Source organism: Natator depressus, chromosome 8 (assembly GCF_965152275.1).
Source record: "Natator depressus isolate rNatDep1 chromosome 8, rNatDep2.hap1, whole genome shotgun sequence".
NCBI classification, from domain to species: Eukaryota; Metazoa; Chordata; order Testudines; family Cheloniidae; genus Natator; species Natator depressus.
Window position 1 is genome coordinate 106,480,656 of NC_134241.1, and position 18,800 is coordinate 106,499,455.

The following is an 18,800-nucleotide window of genomic DNA, read 5'->3' on the forward strand; positions in this document are numbered from 1 at the left end:
GCGAGTGAGGGCAGGACAGCGGGGGGTGGGCGGGAGCCCCTGGGCAGCGCTGGGCTCTGTCTGACGGGGAATGGATGGGCCGGGGTTGGAGGCCTCCTGCTTCCTCTGGCCTGGGGCCCGCAGAGAAGCCCCTGCCCCGCACGAAGGGAGTGAGGCTGAGCAGACCCCGCCTCCCTGTGCCGTGCTCGGGGTCCCAACACCCGCGTCCGGCCCCCCGCAGCCCTCCCGGGCGGGACAGACCAGGCCCCGCTCTGCCCGGCGCTGGCACAGCTGGGCAGGGGCGATGGGCCCGCCGCGGTCTCCCGAGGGACCGGCTGCGCCAGGCGGGGTAGGGGCTGGCCGAGCACCGGGGCCGGGGTTCGCGGACACGCGGGTGGCTCTGCCCAGCTGGCCGGGGCGGGGGCCGGGCCGGGGTTCGCGGACACGCGGGTGGCGCAGGGCGAGGCCCCCGGGCTGGCGCTGGGGTCCGGGCGCCGCGGGCAGCAGCCAGGGGATTGCTCCGGGGGGGGCAGGCGGGATGGCAGCACGTGGCCGGGCTCCCCCCGCTCTGCCCCAGCCCCCGGGACCCAGGACCCACGCAGGCCCCGCCCCCAGCGCTTCCCCACGGCCCCGCCCCCGGCAAGGCCCCGCCCACAGGCTCGCCATGGCTCCGCTGCGCTTCTCCGCGAACCTGGACTGGCTCTTCACCGAGCGGCCGGCGCTGCCCGAGCGGCTGGAGGCGGCGGCCCGGGCCGGGTTCCGCGCCGCCGAGGTGCCCGAGCCCTACGCCTGGGACCCGGCGCTGCTGCGCGGGGCTGCGGACCGGGCCGGGCTGGCTCTGGTGCTGATCAACACCCCGCCAGGTACCGACCCGGCTCCGGACCCGAACCCCCCGCCCGACCCGGACCCCGACCCGGCTCCGGACCCGAACCCCGCCCCCCGACCCCGACCCGGGTGCGGACCCGAACCCCGAACCTCCCCCGGCCGACCCCGACCCGGGTGCGGACCCGAACCCCGAACCCCCCGGCCGACCCCGACCCGGGTGCTGACCCGAACCCCCCGGCCGACCCCGACCCGGGTGCTGACCCGAACCCCCCCCCCCGACCCCGACCCGGCTCCGGACCCGAACCCCCCCCCGACCCCGGTGCTGACCCGAACCCCCCCCCACCCGACCCCGACCCTGACCCGGCTCCGGACCCGAACCCCCCCCCCGACCCCGACCCCGGTGCTGACCCGAACACCCCCCCCCGCCTGACCCCGACCTGGGTGCGGACCCGAACCCCCCGACCCGGCTCCGGACCCGAACCCCGAACCCCCCCTCTCCCGACCCCTACCCGGGTCCGAACCCCGAACCCACCCCGCCCGACCCCGACCCCCCCGCCCGACACTGGATGATTGGACTATAAGGTGGATAGACCCCCTCCCCACCCGGGTCCGGACCCCCCCCCCCCGCCCGACCCTGACCCAGGTCCAGACACTAATCCGGACCCGGGTCGGTGGCGGGGGGTCGGGGTTCGGGTCCAGACCCCCCCGCCGCAAGCTACCGACCCGGGTCTGGGCCCGAACCCCGAACTCGCCCGACCCCAACCCGGGTCCGGGCCCGAACTCGCCCGACCCGGGTCCGGGCCCGATTCCCGAACCCCCCCGCCGGCCGACCCCAACCTGGGTCTGGACCCGATTCCCGAACCCCCCCGCCGGCTGACCCCATCCCGGGTCCGGACCCGAACCCCCCCCCCCCCCAGCAAGCTACCGACCCGGGTCCAGACCCGAACCCCCCCGCCACCAGACACCGACCCGGGTCCGGACCCGAAACCCCCCCCCCCCCCCAGCAAGGTACCGACCCGTGTCCGGGCCCCCAGGTAGCAAACTGGACCTGGGTCCCCCCGAAGTCGGCTACTGCCTAGCACCAGCTCTGTTTAGGAGCCAACTTCCCCGGCCTGTCCCTGAGCCCAGCCCCTGGATGAAGTCATGGGGCCTGGGGGGCTGCAGCCCCCAGTGTATGGGCAGATGGGGGCACTGACTGCCCAGGTGCGGGGCCCTGGAGCGAGCCCCTCCCATGTGGCTGCAGGGGTCCCCATCCCTGGCCAGGGCTCGGTCTCTCCTGCCTCTAACCCGGGGCTGTCCTGGCTGCTTTCTCCTTAGGGGACCAGGACAAGGGCGAGAAGGGGCTCGGCGCTGTGCCTGGCCGCCAGGCTGCCTTCCGGGAAGGCCTGGCCCTGGCCGTGAAGTACGCAAAGGCCCTGGGTTGCCCCAGGTAGGGAACCAGCCCAGCCCTCCTGCCGGGGCCAGGGGAAAGGAGCCGGGCCTTGGTGACAGACAGGGAGGCTGAGATCACAGGTGTCATTTTACTCGTGGTGGGAGCTGGCATTCTCCAGCCAGGGGCACTGTAGGCCAGCAGAGAGAGGCAGGCTGCCACGGCCAGGCACGCTGGGGCCCCACACCCCTGGTCCTGCGCCTCGGTCCCTACCCACCACACCCAGCCTGGGCTCTTCCCATGCCCACAGCTCAGCCGAGGCTCCACTCCCACCCCCTGGCCATTGCCCCAGGGGCTGGGCGGGGTAGACAAGTTAGTGCCAAGCGTGGTCAGTTACAGCCAAGTCCCTGGATGGGGGCAGGCAGCTCCCAGCCCAACTCCCTGGGGCGGCGTTACACCTGGCAGAGCACGGGGATCACCTGGTGCACGGGTCACAAGCACCCAGAGTGGGTTTTAATACGGCTCAGTGTAACGGTACTCTTAGGAACCAAAACCCTTGCCATACCTACAGGATGGGGGGCACTGCCCAGGGAAACAGCGACTCAAACAGATTTGGGGCCTGTGGTGGGTAATCAGCCGAACATGAGCTCCCAGCGGGATGCTGTGGCCCAAAGAGCTGGAGGGATCCTGGGATGTGTAAATGGGAACCTTACCTAGGAGTCGAGAGGTTATTTTACCTCTGGGTTTGGCACTGGTGCGACGGCTGCTGGGATCCCATGTCCAGGGCTGGTGCCCACGATTCAAGCAGGATTTGATGAATGGGGGAGGGTTGAGAGAAGAGACCTGATGAAAGGATTAGAAACCAGGCTCTCTCATGAGCAGGTCCAGCCGTTCAGTCTGGTTAACCAAGAGAAGGTTTGGGGTAATTTGATTACAGAACCTACCACAGGAAATTGATAACAGACTTTATCAGAGAAAGGGGGAGCTGAAGCTAGACACACACAGGTAATTTTTGAGTAATTAACCAGTTAACCACGGGAGCAATCTACCGAGGTTCGTGGCGGATTCTCACTTTGTAACGCCGGGCTGGATGGTTTCTAAGAGCTCTGCCCTAGGAGCTACTGGGGGCAGGTCTCTGGCCTGTGCTGTGCAGGGGTCAGACGATCGCAACGGGCCCTGTTTGTTGCTGTATGACAATACAGCACCGTGGGAGAGCACCACACCACAGCTCTCTCCCCCGGAGTTTGGCTGCCTCCTCCAGCACCTGGTTCTCGGGGCTGGGCTGGGCGGGCCAAGGCGGGGGGCTGTCCGGGGGAAATCCCTGGGTTGGGGTCCGTGGTTGCTCTAAATTGCAGAACCCTGTGTTGGGGTTCAGTGCTGGCCTCCATTGCACAAGTCTGTTCCAGCAGCTTGTAGGAAGGACATTTCTGGAGCACCTGTTCTCGGCCCTGCGTGATTGTAGCTCCTTTGTGGGTGTGGCAGCCCTGGGCCGTGTCCTTCCCAGCATTTGCTCTGCCAGCCACTTGTAGATCCTGGCAATCCTGGGACTCTTGCTCACAGCGGCCTGACTGCTCCTCTTCCATGAGGGCCCCATGGTGAGTCACACACCCACAGCCATGTACCCAGTGATGAGCTGCCAAAATCTTAACAACTGGGTCCCTCCTCACCCCATGAGGGGGTCGTGGCCCATCCCCGCCCCCCGGGGACTCCTGCCCCATCGAACCCCCTGAGTTCCTTGATGACCCCCTCCGGGACCCCTGCCCCATCCACCCCCTCCCCTGTCCCCTGACTGCCCCCAGAACCGGGCAGGAGGGTCTCATGGGCCACCATAGTGGGTGCCCACCCCGCCCCTAAGAGCCAGAGGGACCTGCCGGCGGGGCTTACCTGGGGCAGCTCTCAGGAAGCATCTGGCAGGTCTCTCCGGCTCCTAGGGGCAGGGGAGCATAGCTGGGGGGGGAGCAGCCGCTCCCCCCACTGATCACATCAAAAGTGGCGCCTTAGACGCCGACTCCCTGGGTGCTCCGGGGCTGGAGCACCCACGGGGAAAATTTGGTGGGTGCAGAGCCCCCAACGGCAGCTCCCCACCCCGCACCCGGCCCCAGCTCACCTCCGCTCCGCCTCCTCCCCTGAACGTGCTGCCCCGCTCTGCTTCTCCCCCCGCCCCCCCAGCTTCCCAGGAATCAGCTGTTCAGGCGGGAAGCCGGGGAGGGCTGAGAAGCAGGCGGCGGCTTCGCGCTCAGGCTCAGGGAGGCGGAGGGGAGCTGGGGCGAGGAGCGGTTCCCCTGCGCCCCCCCCCCCCCGGGTTACCTGCTGCGGTGCGGGCAGCCCTCCTCGTGCCCCCCCGCCCCAGCTCCCCTCCGCTCTGCCTCCACCTCCCTGGGCCTGAGCGCGAAGCCGCCCCCTGCTGTAACAGCCGGCTCCAGCTCGCCACTGCTTGTACCCCCGGCATCAGGAGGGTCTGGGCTAGGGCACGTGGCTGCGGGTGTGCGAATCACCAAGGGGCACACCTGGCTGCACACCAGCGTTGAAACTGGGAAATGATTCTGGCCAAGGTGAGCTTGGGGCAGGGAGGGTGCCCAGAGAAACAGAGAGGCCCAAGCAGGTGTGCAGCGATGCAGCGTGGGATAGCGGTGGGAGGACTGCCAGAAGTACAATAGTTCATTCAAAACAGGGGTGCATTCCTGTGACCCTTATTCAGTGGGATGCCCCCCTCCCCTGGAGGCGGCCTCTGCTTGGGAGGCTCCAGGGGCTGGGAGTGCAGGCCTGTGGGGGGCATGCTGAGACCCCTCCCAAGGGGTGAGTGCTGCCTGTGGGCCCCATGCCGGGGGGGGGGGGGGGTGAATCACAGCCCACCTCCTCCTGCCCAACCTGAGGCAATGCTGCTGAACCCCCCGGACCCCTCCTCACGGCACAGCTAGTGCTGCCCCCCAGAGGGCTCCCCAGCTCCCTCCGTGCGCCGTGGCCTGGGCCGGCGCCCCAGCTGCTGCCGGAGGGCGTGTGCCCTAGAGCTGTGCCCTGGCTGGTGCTGCAGCTGCTGTTCCCTTCACCCCTCGTGCACTGGGCACCTGGAGCTGTTTGCTTCATCCTCTGTCTCTGCACCCATCCCACTCGCAATCAGGCTTATGCTAGGCCCTGTGGGTGGCTCAGCTCCTGCCCGCAGGCTCTGACCCAGGTCTGTCTGCAGGATCCATCTCATGGCCGGGCGGGTCCCTGTGGGCACCGAGCGGACAGCGATGGCTCCGGAAATGGAAGCCACCTTCATCGAGAACCTCAGATATGCTGCTGATATCCTGGCCCAGGTACGAGGGGACACCAGGAGTCACTGTGCCCCCCGTGGGACTTTCCTGCACGCAGGAGAGGGATAGGCAGAGGAGACTCCCCCAGTGGGGCCGCACTCCTGGGGGCATGGGGCTACACAGTCCCTGAGATGACTATGCCTCTGCACTGAGGGACAGCCCCTGCGTGAGACACTAATACCAGCTGGAGGAGAAGGGGTGGGTCACAGCCCCTGCCTGGCCAGAAGCTCATTCTTGTTGGGGAGGGAGGTGAGAGTGCAGGGATCTATGGCCGCCCTGCCCCATTGAGGGGACAAACGCTCAGGGGCTCAATGTGGTTTTGCAGGAGGACATGATGGGCCTGCTGGAGCCTATGAACAGCCGCATCACCGACCCACGCTACTTCCTGACCACCCCTCACCAAGGTAAGGGGGCCCTGCCGTGCTCCAACTGCCCCGTCCCGAGCTGAGGGGAGCTGGGTGCTCGCCCTGGGGGGCCCCTGCTTTGACTGACTTGCCTCTTCCCCCCACAGCTGCAGCCATTCTGGAGAAGGTGGGGAGGCCCAACCTCTGGCTGCAGCTGGTGAGTTTCTGTAGTGCCCAGACCCGTTTCCTTTACAGTTAAGTAAGTTCCCAGCCCCTGGTGCCAGGAGAAGCAGGAGGCGGGTGCCAGCCCCTGGGTGCAGCAGGTGGGTAAACCCGACCCAGCGGTTGTCTAGAGGAGCCTGCTTGCATGGGCAGCACCGGGGCAGTGATGATGCCATCCCCCAGGTGGGGCCGAGCTACCCTGGCCATGCCCCCACCATTCCCCAGCCTGCAGGAGGCGGCGTGGGCCCTGGGGAGCGTTGCGCTGTGCGCAGCGAGTGGCGGGGGAGAGGGTCTCAGACATCCCAGGCACTAGGTCTCCGCTGCCAGCCAGCTGCAGGACAGGAGGTGCAGTCATTCCCTGCACCCCCAGCTCTTGCCCCAGGCCCTGAATTGCGGCTCTGATTCCTGCAGGACATTTTCCACTGCCAGATCATGGATGGGAACCTGACACAGACCCTGAAGACTTACTTCCCGCTCATTGGTGAGGGTTGGGGCTCTGCTCCAAGTGTGGTGGGGAAGGCACTGGGCCTAAGCTACGGGGTGGGAGGTTTGAGTCAAGGCAGAGCCCTCCAGGGGCAGGGCTAGCAGGGGTGGTGCATGCCTGTCCCCGGGAGGGAAGGGCTGCTCATAGCAAGGGTGTGGTGGGAGGACTCATGGGTTAGGGGCTGTGCCCCCATGGATCAGAGCCCAGGGCCATGCTCACTACAGCAATGCCCCGGACACCCTGAGGAGATGCTGGTTCCACCCCCAGGTCACATCCAGATCGGGCAGGTGCCCGGTCGGCATGAGCCTGACAGCCCAGGCGAGGTGAACTTCCCCTACCTCTTCCAGCTGCTGGAGTCACTCGGCTACGAGAGCTACGTGGGCTGCGAGTACACCCCGCAAGGTGAGCGGGGCTGGAGCACAGGGACCCCACCAGCATTTGGGGAGGGGGGGCTGGCTCACAGTAGGGTGGAGCCAGGGCCTGGGAGCTGAGAGATATGCCTCTGCCTGGTCCCTGCCCCTGCTGGGAACGGGGCAGGGCGGGGGGGCACACGCAATGCCAAGCTGGGAGGGGGGTGCCCACTGTGGCTCAGACAGCAGGTGCTGGAGCAGGGCTCCTGGGGGAGGAACGTGTTCGGAAAGGGAGTGTTGCAGAACTCACCTGGTGGGAGCTGGCCTGTAGCTGCTGCTTGCTCACACAGGGTCGGGGGTACCTGGCCTGCCCTAAGGCAGGGGAAGCTGCTCAGGGCCTGCTCTCACAGTCCCCGGCTCTTGTTGCAGGAGACACACTGGAAGGACTGGGCTGGTTGCACGCGTACTGGGAGAGCCGAGGCCGGCAGCAGCGCCGGTGCTAGCCCAGCGGGGGCCCTACGCAGGAATATTTTTAACCCTCCCACTCACTCAAACAGACAAGTTCTTTAATAAAAAGCGAACAGGGGCCCTCCAGCCACTCAGGGCCCCAAGCAATTGCTTAGTTTGCTTCTGCCAGCACCGGCTGTGCCCACCAACCGGGGGGAGCTGAGAGGTGGAGGCCGTAGCAGTGGGGATCAAGAGCCATCAGTGGCTGAGACGCTGAGGGAGCAGCTGTCCCGTGTGCTGGCTCCTGTCCGTTCGTTTGGGGGTTCACACACACGTGCCCCTCCCGTCACACTGCCTGCTTACGCAGGAGGCTGCCTTGATTCTCCTGTGTGCTGGCCCCAGCAGCCAGGCCAGGCCAAGCAGCACACGCATCTGCTCCCTGAGGCCTGCTGGGACAGGAGAGCAGGGCTGCCTGCAGTGGGAGGAGTGCCATGCCCCACACAGAGCAGGGGTAAGTGGCTGCAGGGGGGGCAGCCATGGAGCAGGTCTGGTTCCAGGGCTCTGCTCTTCCTTGGAGAGGCCCCAAAACTGCCTCCTTGCAGCTCTGGGTAAGGGCAGTCACTTGGCAGAACCTGCCCCGGCCAGGCTGGGAGCGTCTTATCTCCACCTGGTAATGCTCTGGGCCCTTGGTCCCTGCTGGGGGTGGGAGGCGATGGCAAAGAGCAGGTAACCGGCACTGTCCCACGCCAGCCCTGCAGCTGGCACGAGGTAGTCTCTGGCTTGCAGACGGGGGAGCAGCACTGAGCCCAGGCCCCCCATCCCTCCACTGCTGCTCCACAGCTTGGCTAAGGCTGTCACTCCTGCCCCGGTCGACCTAGCGAGAGGGCAGGGCTGCAGGCCCAGCGCCACGCTGAGCTACTCCCTGAGACAAGCTGCCAGCCCTTCTGGGTGTGGCTACAGCCCTTTAAAGGCCCCAGGAATAAGCAGGCCAGCCCTTGGGCAGGGGACTCCCAGCAGCAGCACTGCAAAGTCAGCACTGTTAACTTTCCCTGCCGAGCACCGGGGTTCAGAGCAGGGGCAGGGAGCGGGTGCTCCCTGGATGGCACCCGGGAGACCCTCCCCCCCAGTCAGACCAACGGGCTCGAAGGCTGGTGGGGCAAAGGGAAGCTAACCCTGCAGAATGCCCAGAGCCAAGCAGATGGAAGGACAGTGTGGTGACTGTCAAGGGCCCCCCCCAGAGTCCTTCACAATGTGCTCTGCCCTCCCCCCTGCCCTGCTCATCCGGTGAGCTGCCCCCACGCAGCCCCACCACCACAGGGCTCCCAATGCTTCACCTTGCCATTCCCAGCTGCTCCCTGCGCTCATCAGCCAGGCTGCGGGGCCAGGCCGAGGAAGTTGCCCTGGAGGGCCTTAGTTCTGCCTCCCCGCTGTGCTTGGGGGGAGAGGGTAGGGGGCTCTGTGGGCACTGCCCAGCTCCTTGGGAAGGCCATGGGCAAGGCCCGGAACACCCTGCCCCATGCAGCGCCAAGCTGAGAGCCAGGCAACAGCAGGCCGGTCTGAGGCAGTTTATTTGACAGTGACATCCTTTAGTACATCCTCATAAAACTCCCTGCCGCCCCGCGGCTGGCCCACCACTGAAATCCCACCCATCCAAGTGACAGGCCGCAACAGCCGCACTCGGTGCCCTCAGGACTGGGCCTGGCTCCGGCCCAGCATGCCAGGCAGCTCCGTTGCCAGGCCCAGCGGGCTGTGCATACGTGGGTGCCAGGTTTCTGGGCCCAGAGATGGCAGCTGTTTCGCTATGGCATGTGCGCCAAGCTCCTGCTGCCGGGGCCGCCGGGACCCTCCCTGGGTCTCCATTTCAAATCCATTCAGTGTCAAACACACGTGAGTGTCCTTAACAGCAGCTCCTCTACCTGAGAGGGGGGGACCCCTCCTGCCCTGCCCCTTCTGGGGAGTCTGAGCTAGCTGGAGGTCCAGGGGAGCCGCCAAGCCCCATGCACCCTCCACTCTGTCCATTACTCATGCATCACGTGACCCCCATGCTGCCAGCAGCGCTGGGGGAATCCTGCTGGAGGTTAGCTCCTTGGTGCAGACTGGGGTGGCGCGGTGTGTCGGGCTGGAAGGTGCTGGCGCCTGGCTAGAGCAGCCCCGTCCAGAGGTTGAAGCAGGCCGTGTTGATGACGGATTCCAGGTGATGGTAGGTGGACACTAGCTGCGGCAGGGGGCTCTCGCTGTTCTGGGGCTGCACAGGGAAAGGCTCCCGGAAAACCACTGTCAGGCTCTGCAGAGAGAAACAAGCTGCTCACAGCAGAGCAACTGCCCCCCAGCCCCTTCCCAACTTGGGTCCAGCTCAGTGCCTGTATCTGCTCTTGGCGAGGATCCCTGCACCTGCCAGCACAGGCTCCCAGAGGGGGACATAGGCTCCCAGAGGGACAGATACAGCGGGGGGAGGGGGGGAGCACTGGACAGCACAGGCTCCTGGATGGGATGAGACCCCCAGTTGGGGGGCAGGGCACCAGCAGGCCCTTGGATACCTGGGCTCCAGGCTGCTGCCTCATTGAAATGCTGCAAGTCGGGGCTCCTGGACTTTCCGTAGCGTGGATCGTTTGTTAGATATGGCCCCTGCTGCCCCCAAATCGCCCCTGCCTGGCCCCCCATTCGGGAGCTGACACCTCTCCGGGGAGAGCATAGCAGGAAAGGGATGGTGGAGCTCTAACTCTAAGTTCTGGGCAGAGCCCAGCCCAATGGTGAACGCTGAATCCCCGCCGGGCTCTGCCTGGGCACTGGAAGCCCACTCCCTCCTGCTGCCCCCGGCCGGGCACACCTGCAGAGCCAGGTACCTGCCCAGGCCCCCGCAGGGAGCAGCTCTTACCGTCTTCCCTGAGTGGGAATCCAGAAACACGAGAACAAAACAGTCTGTGAACTTCTGATTGAGCACGACCTGCAGAGAGCACGACAGGCTGTCAGGGCGTGCAGTGACAACGGCTGGGGGGGATCCCTGATGTGCTCGGGGGCACAGTGCCAGAACCATAGGGGGCGGGCTCCCCAGCATCCCACAGGGGCACAGCGCCCGAACTGTGGGGCATGCTGTGGGGCACAGTGCAGTCGGGGCAATGCTACTACTGCTGTGCCCTCGTGACATCACACCTCCGGGCAGCCTCACTAAAGCCAACACAGAGGCGTCACATCCAGCCCTGGCGCAGGCAGGAGCCCAGGGGCGTGTCTGGGAAAGAAGAGAGTCCTGGGGCAGGGGAGCTGTCTCTGGCTGCAGGGCAGGAGGTGGGTCTGGCCATAGGCGCGGGGGCAGCATGTCCGGGGGCAGCGGCAGGAGCCCTAGTCCTTACCAGATACTGGGTGCCAGTTTCGACGTTGTGGAAGTGGCAGCAGCTCTGGGGGAAGCGGCTCAGCAGCACTTTGATGAGGCTCTGGTACCAGGGCACAGTCATGGTGAGGAAGCAGCCCTGCAAGGACGGAGAGAGGGTGAGGCCAGGTCCCCTGAACAGCAGCGAGAGACCACCGTGCCAGAAGAACACCACAACCCAGAAGCTCCAAAACTCATGAGATGTGCGCTCAAACCCGGTTCCCTGCCAGCCCACTGGACCAAGCCCCGCAGCTACATCCCCAGCAGTGCCCAGCCCTACCCCTCACCAGCGTGGGGGACAATGGTCCCAATGATTCCCACACGCCCTGCGTGTCTCCACTCCCACCCTCACCAGCTGGGACTGTGCCTGCCCCCACAGATGGGGATGATGGGTCCTGGGGGTGTGTATACACACACGTGTATCTCCCGCCCCTCTCCAGCCTGGGACGATGGGTCCTCGGGGGGGGACGGGGAAGGAAAGGGGAGACACGACGTGTACACGCGTGCGCGCCCCCTGCCCCTCACCAGCTGGGGGTCGATGTCGGCGATGGATTTCCCATGCACTGCGTTCAGCAGCTCCTCCAGCTCCCCCAGCGACAGCTTGCCCAGCTTGAGCTTGTCCGAGGCCAGCGGCTCCAGCAGGAAGAGGCGCTTCCAGAGGGTGTCCCTGCGGCAGTGGCATTTGGCCAGCTGCACCATGCTGCTCAGCTGTTTCTGGGCCACGGCCACCTCGGAGGCCAGCAGGGGGAAGAGCGGCGAGGTGTAGAACAGTCCAGGGCCCAGCTTGACTTGGGCACCACCCGCGTAGAATTCGCTGCTGTCCTCTACCTCCTGCCACAGGTCCCGCTCTGCCTGCTGCTGGCAGCCCTGACCGGGCTCCGGCGCCTCCCACGCTGCCCGGCCCACCACCGGCTCCAGCGTGCTCTCCCGCTGCAAGCGCGGCTGCTTCTTGAAGCGCCGCATGTCGGCTGTCAGCCGGGGGAACAGCTCCCGTTGGCTCGTCATGATGACGTAGAAACGCAGCCTGCAGAGGAGACGCCTGTGAGGAGGGGGCACCCCTGCCAGCCAGGCTATGTGCCCCCAGGGCTTCCTGAAACGCTCCTTCCCCATGTGGACGTGCCAGCCAGTGCCCACTCAACCCAGGCCCTCACTCCCCCGCCAGCCAACGCTCACTACCTTGGGACTGCACTGGCACCACACCCCCCAGGGCCACCCTGTTTGTGCCCCCAGGAACCTAGCCAAGCAAGCAGCCCTGGCCTGCACAGCACCCCGCATCCAGTCCCAGGCACTTCCCCGCCCAAGCCCAGTCAAGTCCCCCTGGGCCTCCCCACCCAGCCCTGACTGAGGACCCTGGTTCTCACCGGAGGACGTGCCTCTCCGCCTCGCTCTGCTCCTCGAACGGCGCCGCGCTGTGACACACCAGCAGGGACACGTCGAAGTCGTCATGGTGCCGCAGCCCCTCCGAGTCCTTGTAGGAGCCTGAGCTACAAGCACAAGCAGAGCGTTGGGGGCCCAGGCGGTGCCACCCCCCACCACAGCTGGAATCACCGGGGGCAGCAGGGCCTCACAGGAGGTGTCCGGGGAGGGGCGAGGAGAACCAGCTGCAGCACCCACCCACCATCCAGAGCCCAAGGCCAGCAGTTGGCGTGACAGCGTCTCCCAGCCCATCCTGCTTGGCTGTGACCAGGCAATGCCCTAAGCGGGGCGGGCACTTGGGGTTCCCGGAGCCATTGGGGCAGTGCCGGGTGCTCACCTGTTCCAGATGGAGACCAGCGCATATTCGTTCTGCTCCATGCCCGGGGTCCCCTTCCTGCCGTCGCTGCCCGCAGCCAGCCGGGCCATGCGCAGGGGCTTCATGTGGTAGGTGTTGGCATGGTCTGCCACGTAGTTGTAGAGCTGGTGGGCTGTTATCATGTTGGTGGGCATGGCCAGCGTGCCTAGCAGAGGAGGAGTCACTGTTTGCCAGGGTGTCCCCTTGTCTTTAGGGGCTGGTCGGGGCCCCCAGAGCCAGACACTAGGACAGCAAGATTCTGCTTCCCAGCCCCCAGAGCGCACTCACGAGGCAACGACGCCTGCCCCGAAGTCCCTGGGCAGGGCCCTCTGCACAGCCCCAGCTGAATGCAGCCTGGCTGGGGTCGCTCAGTCCCAGACAACCATGCCCTGGAACCGTGCAGGCCAGGGGGGTGGCACAGCATGCCACAGGCGGAGCTATGGAGCAGCTCCACCTAGGTTGGCCAAGGAACGGACGGGGCTGGATGACACTGAATTTGGGAAAGGTGTCTCCAGCCGGTGCGTGGCCCCAGCCCTGAGGGAAGGGCCTGGGCCCAGCACTCCTGGATGCGGAAGTGGATTCAGCCAGGAGCATAAGGGCTCGCAGGGCCATGGGCAGCGCCCCTCCCCAGCTCACCTTGGAAGACATGATTGCGGCCGAATTTGGGGATGTCGGGGTGGTGGGCAATGAAGTCCTCCAGGAAGCTGGTGAGGTGGTAGCCCTGGCGCAGGGTCATGTGGGAGCCCAACAGGTACTGGTGCACGATGCGCAGGTGGAAATCATAGCTGAACGAGTGCACGTGCATGAGGTCCCGCACCTTGTCACACTCCTCCGTGAAGAGCATGGAGAGCTGGGGAGGGGCACAGGGTCAGGACACAGGGCAGGGGAGCCCCAGATGCCTGGCGCCCTGCTGGTAGCAGAGTGAGAGACACCAGCAGCCTCCTGGCAAAGGCACAGGGCCTGGCAGTGCGGGGAGCTGCCCATTCACCCCTCTCTGCCCAGGCTGTGCCCAGCCCGAGGCAGCTGTCGCTTCAATTCCAAGCCCTGGTGCAGAGGTGCTGCGGACACCTGGCTGCTAGGAACCAGACGGACCCACAGCTGGCTTTGAGTGACAGGGCCCCAACCCGACAGCCTGCAGCAGCTCTGCTCTCCCACCTTTAGCCTAGTTCTTCGCCATGCTGCACTGACTTCCAGCCAGCCAGGATCCCACCGGCTGGCATTATGCAGTCAGGCCACGGGCAGGCAGCACAGCACTCGGCAAGGACTGCAGCAGGCTGAGGGCAGAGATTGAGCTGCCCCCAGAGCAGAGAGCTAAGGCCTGCTTCAGTCTCCACGCTTCCTGCCCAGCCACCCCCTCCGCCCTTCCCCACACGCCCCGGATGCGACACGCCCTGCTGAGCTCAGCCACTGGCAGCCCCAGCAGGACGCAGCACAGCTGCTGGGATCCCGCTGCGGATGGCTCACCTGGGCCAGCTCTGACCACAGACACCCCCCCAACAGAGCACAGCTGACACACAAGGCCAGTCCCCAGAAGGCCTGAGGAGGGGAGGCAGAGGTGGCTTTCCCCATCCAGATCCTGGGGCAGCCACAGGCCAACTGGGCTAGAGCTAGAGCTAGAGCAGCCTCAGGGGCACTCTCATGTGTGCCGCAGTACCTGCCCCGGCCCAGGATCACCAGAGCACAGTATGCTCCGGTCACACCACCCACGAGGTACTGGCATTACTGGGCTGGCTCCAGCACCTTCATTCCTCACAGGGATGCCCTCTGGGTTGCACCAAGGGGACAGAGCTGGCCCTGAGCGTTCGAGAAATGGGGGTGAACAAGCAGCCAAGGGGACTGGGCAGCACTACTCACTGCACCCAAACACAGCACCCTCACCCCATGCCAGCATCAGAGAGGACACCAAGCGGATCTAAGAAGTGAGCCCAGCAAGAGGCGCCTTTGCCCCAGCCTGGGAGAGAGAAGCAAGACGAGCGAGGCTGTTTTCAAGCCCTCTCCTGAGGGCCCAGCTGCCTGCTGGGATGTCTCCCCCACGGGAACCACCTAGCAAGAGGCCCAGCATCAGCCAGCACCCAGGGCAGGAAGGGGCTGTGGGTACAGAGCACCCAGCATGCCTGGCAGGGCGAGGCCCAGCCCTGCACAGGGAGATGCTGCAGTGCCACGGCAGGAGTGGAAGGAGAGGACGTACCGCAGACTCAGAGATGGAGCTGGGTCCCATGCAGCTCTTGCTACGAGCTCTGGCCGTGAGAGCACCCTGATGGAGAGAGGAGACGCGCAGCCAGTGGGAAAGGGGACACTGCCTTGCACTGCCCAGGCCTGCCCCTGTGCCCTGCCCGCCCTCCACAGGCCGCAGGGAGGAGACAGCACTCCAGCCCTGTGGAAGAGGGGCTGGCACTGCAGTCCCAGCCCCCGGGGGAGGAAAGGCCCTGCCTCTGCAATGAGCCCCATGCTAACCAGCCCTGCCCAGCGCTGCAGAGGGAGGCCAAGCACCAGTGAAGAACTGGGCAGTATCTCCTCATCAGATGCCCCAGCAGAGGTGGGACACCTGACACCCACTGCAGAACCCTGGGTGACCTGCCGGCGCCTAGAGGGATCTATGGTGACAGGAGCTCAGCTCACCACATGAAGGCTCCCCTGAAAGCAGGCTCCATGCGCCCTCAGCAGCTGCTTCAAGGGCCTGGCAGACTTCAGCCCAGGGGAACAGCCCCACCAGCCAGCCAGGGTGATCAGCTCCTGGTAGGACCGGGTGCCCTGCCCCTCGCCCTGCTGGAACTTCTAGGGCGCTCACTCCCTGGGGAAGGAGGATGTGTGCCCCATTCCCAGAGGCCTCCTGCACCCAGCCCAGACTGCTAGGGCAGCAGGCAATGGATGGCTGGCCCCTCTGACAGCAGCCCACTCCTTACGAGAGACCAGGAAAGCTGGCACGCTCCACACTCTACCACTGCTCCACTGGGGCTCCACGGGGAGCAGGGCAGACCCAAGGCACTGCAGTGGGCATAGCAATGCATGGTGCTGGAGGGGCCTCTCCCAGCCCAGGGTGGTCCATGTGCGCTCTTGGCCCTGCTTCCCCCTTGTTCAAGTGAAGCAGAAGAGTTATTGCTTTTACTGTAGGAAGTCAGCCCCAGAGCAGCCGCCCCAGGCCAGGGGCCTAGGGAAAGGAGGATGTGTTACCCGGAGCCCTTGCAGTTCTGCCCTCCTGTCCCGGCAGGTAGCAAGCTGGAGATTCCAGCCCTGCCTGCCCAGGCCCAGAGCATCCAGGACAGAACAAGCACCCGCAGGCCAGCTGTTACCTGCGAGTTGACGGACTGGCCCATGGGGATCCGCGAGCACTCCAGCGCATACTGCTTCACGCAGAAGTAACAGCCCTGGGGAGAGAGCGCACTAAGCACATGGCCCTGCTGCCAACAGCCTCCCACAGGGCCAGCAAGATCCTGTGCACATAGCCAGACCACACCCCAATCGTTCCTCAGCTCCCCTGGGCCAGGCATCAGATCTCCCGGCCTGGGCCCTCCCCCATCTCTGGCCTCACCACTCTAGTCCCAACGAGCCACGAAAACACTTTCCCTAAGGTGTGGCTGAGCACCCTCATGGCCCGGGCTCTACCCTCTCGCTGCCTCTTGGGCATTCCAGGCCCTTCCTGGGCTGATCTGTGAGGAAGTGCGCTGGGCAGGGCCAGACGAGGGACAGCTCTGTCTAGACAGCGTCTCCACTCCCACCTGCCATGTGGGGCTCGTCTCCTTCAGCAGCTAGTTCTTCAGGGCAGGGACAGTGCCCAGCACAGCGTGAGCATGGCTGGCAGAAGCTCCATGAGGGCCCTAAGTGAGCTGGACACAGAGAACCCGGCTAGGGACGACAGACCTCTGCCCGCTCACCTGGAAGCCCAGCTCCATGAGCACGATGCCGCCCGGGAGGGCTCTCTGCAGGTGGTAGGTGGTGACTGGGGGGCTTGTGCTCTGGAGAGAAGAGGAAGAGAGCTGATCAGAAGGCAGGTGGGCACTGGTGCCCAGCAGCAGCCACCATCCATGCCAAGAGCCAGGCAGCAGAAGCTAGGAGAGGCAGCTGGCGTGGGCGTCCCTCCCTCTGGAGCCAGCTTGTTCCCCACACTGTTGGAGTTCGGAGTGGGACCCAGGGCCACCCAGGGCTTGGTCTGTTTATCTGAGAGAAGGGGAAGAGGAGACTTGTCTGGAGACGCCCACCTTGGGAGGTGGTTTCTGATCAAGGGTCCGTTAACCTGCATTACAACAAACCTAGGGACATGGTGGATTCACTGGCACTTGGAGACTAAGCCTGACTGGACACCAGAGGGGCTGCTCTCTCCCCCAGCCCGGCACAGAGACCCTCCCCACCAATTCCTGCCCAAAACCTCTCACTGAGGCCTGGGCGACACTAGAAAATTTACTCTGCTTAACTGGGTCACTCGGTGTGTGAAAAATCCATCCCTCTGAACAACATAGTTAGGCCGACCTAACCCTGCCATGTAAACAATGCTAGGTTGATGGAGGAATTCTTCTCTCAACCTAGCTGCCGCCTCTCGGGGAAGTGGACTGCCCGCAGATTTCCTCCCACTGGCATAGGTAGCACCTACACTGACATGCTACAACTGCACAGCTGTGCCACTGTAGCATTTTAAGTGTAGACACACCCTGAGCTAGAGCAGATCTTGTAGAAAGACACTCCCGGTCTGGGCGAAGAGACTGTGCTGGAGACTCCACCCACATCCCTGGGTGAGTTGTTCTGATGGTTAACCAACCTCACAGCTTCATTTGCACCTTATTTCTAGTCTGGGTGGTCTTGCTTCAGCTCCCAGCCACCAGAAGGGCCCTCTGCTGTGGAGCTCTCCTCCCCAGATGGAACTGCAACCACGACCAACCCTCTCACTACCACAGACTGGGCTCCTTCAGTCACCTACAGGCAGGTTTTCCTCGTGCGACAAGCAGAGCATCACACTGCATTGTGTGTTACACAATTCACGTACCCAGTGAGAGGCACCTGGGCCCAGAACACCCCTGGCTGGAGCTCTGGGAGAGGGGCTGAATAAGCTGTGGAAGGAACCTGAAGGGTCAGCACTGGGTCCAGGGGCTGGGCAGGGTCTGTTGGGTTGCAGCTGTCAGAAGAGGTGCTAGATACTGGATGGACGTGCCAAGAGCATGCCCAGGGGCCCCAGGAGAGGGATGCGTAGAACCTCCAGGATCCCATGATTGGCTCTGCTCCCAGCAGCCTGGTAAATAGCCAAGAGCAGGCATGTGAGTGGAGCAGTGACCCATGCCCGCCTTAACACTCGGCTCTCACCTTCGGACTCCCGTCTGCTTTGGGCTTGTAGGAGAAGGAGCCTCTCCCCTCAGTGCCCAGGAATGCCAGAGCTCGGATCCGACTAGTGCTACTGCAAAGCAGACAGAACAAAGTCATCTGACCAGGGAGTCCAGCCAGAGTCACCCTACAAGTATGCCCTGCCTGCCCGGGCATCACTCTGCACGGGGGGGAGGCAGTCTCTGAGTCACACTGACCTGCGGGCAGGCGAGGAAGGCCGCACCTGCACCAGGATGAAACCCATGCTCTGCAGGTACTGGATGTACTGCTGCAGGAAGGCGTTGCACATTTCCTGCAGCCAGGGCTCCTCCTTCAGCTTGCAGGGCAGCACCTCTGCCGAGTCGCAACTGTGGCTCCGGTCCCGCCCCGACGCTGTCGAGTCACTCGAGCGATGGCGTTTCTGAAAGACAAGGGAGCCGGGGCAGCTAGCACCTGCGGTAGAGAACGGCCAGCAGGCGCTGCCCCGCCTGAGAAGAGAGGGACCGGCTGGCTGACGATAGCCACTCAGCTGCTGCCCCCGAGTGCTGGAACACAGGAATTGTCCGGCTGGACGGCTCAGTGGGCCTTCTGGCCCAGTGGCCTGACCCTGCACAGCTGGGGCAGAGCCCCTCCTCCAGCTCTGGGGAAGCTGGCTCCCTCCCTGGGACAAGGCTGCAGCTCAGGCAGGATGGGCCCCATCACAGCACAACCCCCACTTGGTGAGTTGCTCACCTTCCCCTCCAGCTTCGCCTGTTGGTCGGCCTGGATCTGCTGCCGGAAAGCTGAGTCGAAGAGCAGTGGTGTGGCACAATAGTGAACCAGGCGAGAGGACTGCTTCAGGGTCTCCAGGTCTGCCAGCTGCACAGTACAAGGGGCACAGCTGCAGGGGGTGGCCCATAGGAGCCTGCTTCTCCCCCAGGCCCATGCAGGGCCAACCAGCCTGCTCACCTGCCCAGGGGGACCACTGGCTCTTCAACCCTCCCCCGCACTAGTCCCATTGCAGGACTCCCCACCCCTGGGGCAACACCTCCCCCCCCCCCATGTCCCTATGCCCCCAGCCGAG

At 64.9% G+C, this 18,800-nt stretch overlaps 2 protein-coding genes across 2 annotated transcripts in view; one reads left to right on the forward strand and one right to left on the reverse strand.

Moving 5' to 3' along the window:
• Positions 1 to 643: 643 nt before the first annotated feature.
• On the forward strand, positions 644 to 7,451 carry HYI (hydroxypyruvate isomerase (putative)). Its single transcript, XM_074962345.1, has 8 exons — positions 644 to 842; positions 2,122 to 2,233; positions 5,358 to 5,472; positions 5,795 to 5,873; positions 5,981 to 6,030; positions 6,447 to 6,516; positions 6,787 to 6,921; positions 7,299 to 7,451. Exons 1-8 carry the CDS (start codon positions 644 to 646, stop codon positions 7,370 to 7,372), a joined length of 834 nt encoding a protein of 277 aa, XP_074818446.1. The 3' UTR covers positions 7,373 to 7,451.
• A 1,421-nt stretch (positions 7,452 to 8,872) lies between these two features.
• The window catches only part of SZT2 (SZT2 subunit of KICSTOR complex), a 70,605-nt gene continuing 60,677 nt past the window's right edge, over positions 8,873 to 18,800 (reverse strand). Inside the window, exons 61-73 of the mRNA XM_074961936.1 lie at positions 18,470 to 18,595; positions 17,956 to 18,158; positions 17,741 to 17,831; positions 16,324 to 16,404; positions 15,742 to 15,816; positions 14,640 to 14,705; positions 13,088 to 13,301; positions 12,434 to 12,617; positions 12,042 to 12,164; positions 11,206 to 11,704; positions 10,664 to 10,780; positions 10,192 to 10,260; positions 8,873 to 9,600 (exon numbers count right to left, since the gene is read on the reverse strand). Coding sequence (XP_074818037.1) covers positions 9,457 to 9,600; positions 10,192 to 10,260; positions 10,664 to 10,780; positions 11,206 to 11,704; positions 12,042 to 12,164; positions 12,434 to 12,617; positions 13,088 to 13,301; positions 14,640 to 14,705; positions 15,742 to 15,816; positions 16,324 to 16,404; positions 17,741 to 17,831; positions 17,956 to 18,158; positions 18,470 to 18,595 — 1,992 coding nt within the window. The 3' untranslated portion in view covers positions 8,873 to 9,456. The remainder of the gene's footprint in view (positions 9,601 to 10,191; positions 10,261 to 10,663; positions 10,781 to 11,205; positions 11,705 to 12,041; positions 12,165 to 12,433; positions 12,618 to 13,087; positions 13,302 to 14,639; positions 14,706 to 15,741; positions 15,817 to 16,323; positions 16,405 to 17,740; positions 17,832 to 17,955; positions 18,159 to 18,469; positions 18,596 to 18,800) is intronic.

What these genes read in the sequence shown, in the direction of transcription:
- HYI (XM_074962345.1), top strand. Translation starts at nt 644, where the DNA reads ATGGCTCCGCTGCGCTTCTCCGCGAACCTGGACTGGCTCTTCACCGAG. An exon ending in GCTGATCAACACCCCGCCAG is followed by an intron (nt 843 to 2,121) that starts GTACCGACCCGG and finishes CTTTCTCCTTAG; the next exon opens with GGGACCAGGACAAGGGCGAG. An exon ending in CCAACCTCTGGCTGCAGCTG is followed by an intron (nt 6,031 to 6,446) that starts GTGAGTTTCTGT and finishes TGATTCCTGCAG; the next exon opens with GACATTTTCCACTGCCAGAT.